This window comes from Tupaia chinensis, unplaced genomic scaffold (assembly GCF_000334495.1).
Source record: "Tupaia chinensis unplaced genomic scaffold, TupChi_1.0 Scaffold000564_1, whole genome shotgun sequence".
NCBI classification, from domain to species: domain Eukaryota; kingdom Metazoa; phylum Chordata; class Mammalia; order Scandentia; family Tupaiidae; genus Tupaia; species Tupaia belangeri.
This window is the reverse complement of record NW_006160077.1, coordinates 472,544-477,427: the sequence shown is the minus strand read 5'-3', so window position 1 is coordinate 477,427 and position 4,884 is coordinate 472,544. Positions and strand designations below refer to the sequence as shown.

Sequence of the window (4,884 nt, the reverse complement as noted above, 5' to 3'; positions counted from 1 at the left end):
TGGGCACGCACGCACATGCGCCTGGCGTGAGTTTTAAGCCACTGGGTCCGGGACGCAAACCTTGGTCGACTACGTGGGAGTCCAGCGACATTGCCATTATGCCAACTGCTGGTTCCTGAAAGCAAGTCACCAGGTTCGGGACTCGAACCATGGTCAGTCATGTGGGAGTCCAGTGACCTCAACCAACACCACCTGCCATCTCCCGCCTTTGGGTATGTTTTAATACGAGAGGTATCAGCAGATGGCATAATGGTTATGTTGCTGGACTCCCATGTAGTCAACCATTGTTTGGGTCCCAGATCTGGCAGCTTAAAACAGCAAGAAGCGTGTGTGTGCATGCACGAAGTCCAGAATGGAGAAGGGATTGTGGCATGTCTATCTCTCCTGGGGGATAATTTCTCACTTTCTGTCTCTCTGTCTCTGACTCTCAGGCAAGAACATGTGCCCTATAGTAAAAATCTTTCTTGGGGACCAGCAGTTAGAATAATGGCTATGTTGCTGGACTCCCATGTAGTTCTGGACCCCTGGGCTTAAACTCATGCTGGGCACGTGTGTGTGTGTGCCCAAGATCCCGAGAGGCGAATGGAAGAGAAGGGATTGTGGCATGTCTATCTCTCCTGGGGGATAATTTCTCACTTTCTGTCTCTCTGTCTCTCTCTGTCTTTCTGGCCAACACATGTGCCTTATACCAAAAACCTCTCCAAAAAAAAAAAATATTTCTTAAGAGAGAGAGAGAGAAGGAGGAAGAGGAAAAACAAAGAATGAAGAGGAGTGAAACAATGAAACAGGAAGATCATTCAAGTTAAAATCTTTTAGTCAAAACATTATTATAATGGGAAGAATATTAGGATGTTGGTAAAAGGTGATAGTTTCAACATATTTGCTTTCTCTACCCGTTCAGTATATCAGAATGTTTGCAGTGTTCTGACTGTGTGAGTAGTAATTAGGTCATTATTTACTTGTATTAGTTCTCTCAAAAAATATGTGAAAAGAAAAGTAGCTCTCTATAATATTTAAGGTGTCAAAACTAATCTCTGAAAAGGGATTTCATATCATTAGGGAAAAATTACTTTATATAATTTACACTCATACACACACACGTCTTTTATATATTTCAGTGTATTCACCCATTCAGACACCCAGTTGCTGCCTCCTCCTTGCTTCTAGACTCTCCATGTTTTGAAATTTTATCAGACTTTGCCATGGAGAGTCATAAAAACTATTGTTAGCTAATTCAGTATATTTCTCTGCCGTGATTAATAATCTTGAATGTTTTATTTCAATAATAAACATTAATTCTGCTACATGTATGAAATATTAGCTGTGAGACTGGATTTTAGAGACATAGCATATACATAATAGAAAAGAAGGGAATCCTTAAAGCCATATATTTATAAAATGACTAAGATGAAAAAAAGACTTCAGTTCTTTCACAGAGATGAAAAGCAGCCAGGGAACCAGCAGTTGGCGTAATGGCTATGTCGCTGGACTCCCACGTAGTTGACCACAGTTGGCATCCCGGACCCAGTTGCTTAAAACTCACACCAGGCGCGTGTGCGTGCGTGCCCAAGATTCCAAGAGGAGAATGGAGGAGAAGGGATTGCGGCATGGACATCCACCCTGGGGGGGTGATTTCTCACTTCCTGTCTCTATGTCTCTGTCTGTCTGGCGAGCGCACGCGCCCTATAGCGAAAAAAGCTCTCTCAAAAAAAAAAAAAAAAGCAGTTACAATTCCATTTGGCCTGTAGATAATCCACACCGTTAAAAGTGTAGTCTAGTATCAGATACAGATTAAATTCCTAACTAATATTTTAATGATATGTTGTAATTAGATGAACCCTACCATTCCGTTCCTTTTTTAATAACCTGCCTAGAACAGTACTTACTGGATTTTCTTTTTGAGAGGTTTTTGCTATAGGGAGCATAAGCTCACCAGACAGACAGAGAGAGAAAGAGAGACAGAAAATGAGAAATCACTCCCCGGGGGAGATGGCCACGCCACAATCCCTTCTCCTCCATTCTCCTCTTGGAATCTTGGGCACGCACGCACACGTGCCCAGCGTGAGTTTAAGCCACCGGGTCCGGGACGTGAACCACGATTGACTATGTGGGAGTCCAGCAACATAGCCATTACACTAACTGCTGGTCCCAGTACCTATTGGATTTTGATGAGACTTAAATTCTTGTGAAATATTTATAAAACTTCCAGGCATAAAATTTGCTTGAGAAGGGACCAGGAGTTGGCACAGTGGCTATGTTACTGGACTCCCATGTAGCCGACTGCAGTTCGAGTCACAGACACAGTGGTTTAAACTCACACCGGGTGTGTTGTGTGCATGGCCAAGATCCCAGAAGAGATTGGAGGATAAGGGAGTGTGGCGTGGCCATTTCCCCCTGGGGGGTGATTTCTTGCTTTTTGTCTCTGTCTCTCTCTGTCTTTCTGGTGAGTGCACACGCCCTATAGCAAAAACCTGCCCCCCCCCAAAAAATTGCTTCTGAAACATCATTAAAAATAATGATGCCTTTAATCTAAAAATGACTTAAATATTAAATTTATAATAAATCTGATATGACCTACCTCTTTTTTTCAATTTATACATATCTAAAAGATTTTAAAAAGTTATATGTATTATGTTCTGTAATATTTCAGATGAATTGAGTTTCTATTGTGTATTCTGGACTCACCTCAACTTTATGGAAAATCAGAATAATGTCACAGAATTTGTTTTCATGGGGCTTTGGGGAAATAAGCAAATAGAGCTTCTTTTCTTTTTCTTCTTCCTGCTTTGCTACCTGGCAGTCTTAATGGGGAACACCATCATTTTACTCACAGTCACCTGCAGTCATCTAATTGAACAGCCAATGTACTACTTCCTCTGCCATCTTTCCCTCATGGACGTCTGCTACACCTCCACTGTGGTTCCCCGCCTAATCAGGGACCTGGTTGCAACAAGAAAAAACATTTCCTATAACAGCTGTATGACCCAGCTCTTTACTGCCCACCTTTTGGCAGGTGTGGAAATATTCATCTTGGTATCCATGGCCTTCGACCGCTATGTTGCCATTGTCAAACCCCTGCACTACATGGTCATCATGAACCGGAAGAGATGTAACCTGCTGATTGCTGTGGCATGGAGCTTGGGGTTCTGGCATTCTATTGCTCTCCTGCTCATGGTTCTCAGTTTACCTTTCTGTGGTCCCAATCAGTTAAATCATTATGTATGTGATGTGAAGCCTCTTCTACAGTTATCCTGCAAAGATATTCGTGTTGGTAGTATCTTGATCATTGCTAATGCAGGAATAGTGGTAGTTGTCATTTTTCTTGTCCTGGTGGCTTCTTACATACTCATTTTATACCATCTTAGGACGAGGTCCTCTGCAGGACGACGCAAAGCTCTCTCAACATGTAGCTCTCATGTAATGGTTGTAGTTTTATTTTTTGTGCCCTGTATCTATACGTATGGGCTACCTGCAGGTAGTGAGAATAAGGATAAGGAAATCTCTGTGTTTTACACTGTGATTGCTCCCATGCTGAATCCTCTCATCTACACCCTGAGAAATAGGGAGATGAAAATTGCCATGCGGAAGATCTGGTCTCAAATGTCACATTCGGAATCAAAGTAAATAAGGATATATTCATTCTCTTCAATCCTATGTTCCTACACAGTTAACTGTTTAAAAAATTATCTAAACAATGTAAATATTCTTTGGGGAACAGAACTAAATGACCTTTAAGGATATATGAGCCAATACACATATTATACAGGTTGCTATGTGCACTTGAAGTGGTCTATTTCCCGTTGTGATCACTTGAATTTGAAGAATGCAACGATGTCCTTCCAAAGCACATTGTGTGATTGTATCAATCCCAAAGTGCATGGTACCCTACTAGTCTTGGAATACAATCCAGCTTTGTCTTGTATGAATTGTGAATCTTCTAAAATTGGCCTAAAATATAATTGCTAATCTCAGAACTCACTACACTGGAAGAATTATGAATTTTACTAACTTTAAGTTACAGGGGGACCTCAGTATACTGACTCTGCAGTTTTGACCTGTGTGTCTAAGCAATTTGCATGAAAAATGTGCATTCTTTGTTTAAAAGTAACTCTAGGTGTGGCTCTGGTACAGCGCTTACTGCTGCTCAAGCACAGCCGCAACTAACTGGAAGAAATGAGTTCATTTCCCAAGTTGCCTGTACACACCAACCATGTTCATCCATTATCCTGGCTTGTAAAGGGGTGGGAAGGTCATGGTGAGAGACCTTTATGAGGGTGTTTGTCTTTCTGTCCCCCAATTCCCTCTCTCTCTCTATCTCACTCTCCTTATATACATAAACAAAACCATATAATAGAAATATCTATCAAGTCGGGCTATATTATACTTCATAGAGCTGAAAGATTACCCGAGTTAACACATGTGAAGTGTAATGGCACATTAGAAACTCATTTTATGTATTGGAATATGGCATAATAGAAACTCACATTAAATATTTTTACTCTTTTCCTAATTTTTCTTTTTTATTTCTGCTTTTTTTTTTTCAGTTTTGTCTATCTACACTGGATCCTTCTACATTTTTCCAACATACTCTAGAATCTCCTTTTAGAGCTTTATTTCAGCCATGTCTGTGTCTCAGTATGCCCTTGACCGTAGGGTCGAGGGTTTTTGCCTTATACATAATCCACATTTCTGATATGATATTATTTAGGATGAAATGCATCAGACCAGACAGATTTCCTATTTCTTCCATGTTCTTGAATTGATATTCAGTTGTATACTTGCAATGTTTCAAATAATCCTATTTCCTATGTTAGTACTTCTTGTTATAAATTATGTTTTTTTTCCAATTTGAACCAGAAGATTATATGTTGTATATTTATTTTT

At 40.3% G+C, this 4,884-nt stretch overlaps 1 protein-coding gene across 1 annotated transcript; it reads left to right on the top strand.

The window, feature by feature from the left end:
• The first annotated feature begins 2,694 nt into the window (after positions 1–2,694).
• Positions 2,695–3,624, top strand: LOC102492892 (olfactory receptor 4P4). Its single transcript, XM_006157909.1, has one exon. The coding sequence runs from the start codon at positions 2,695–2,697 to the stop codon at positions 3,622–3,624; it is 930 nt and encodes a 309-aa protein (XP_006157971.1).
• Positions 3,625–4,884: the final 1,260 nt, after the last annotated feature.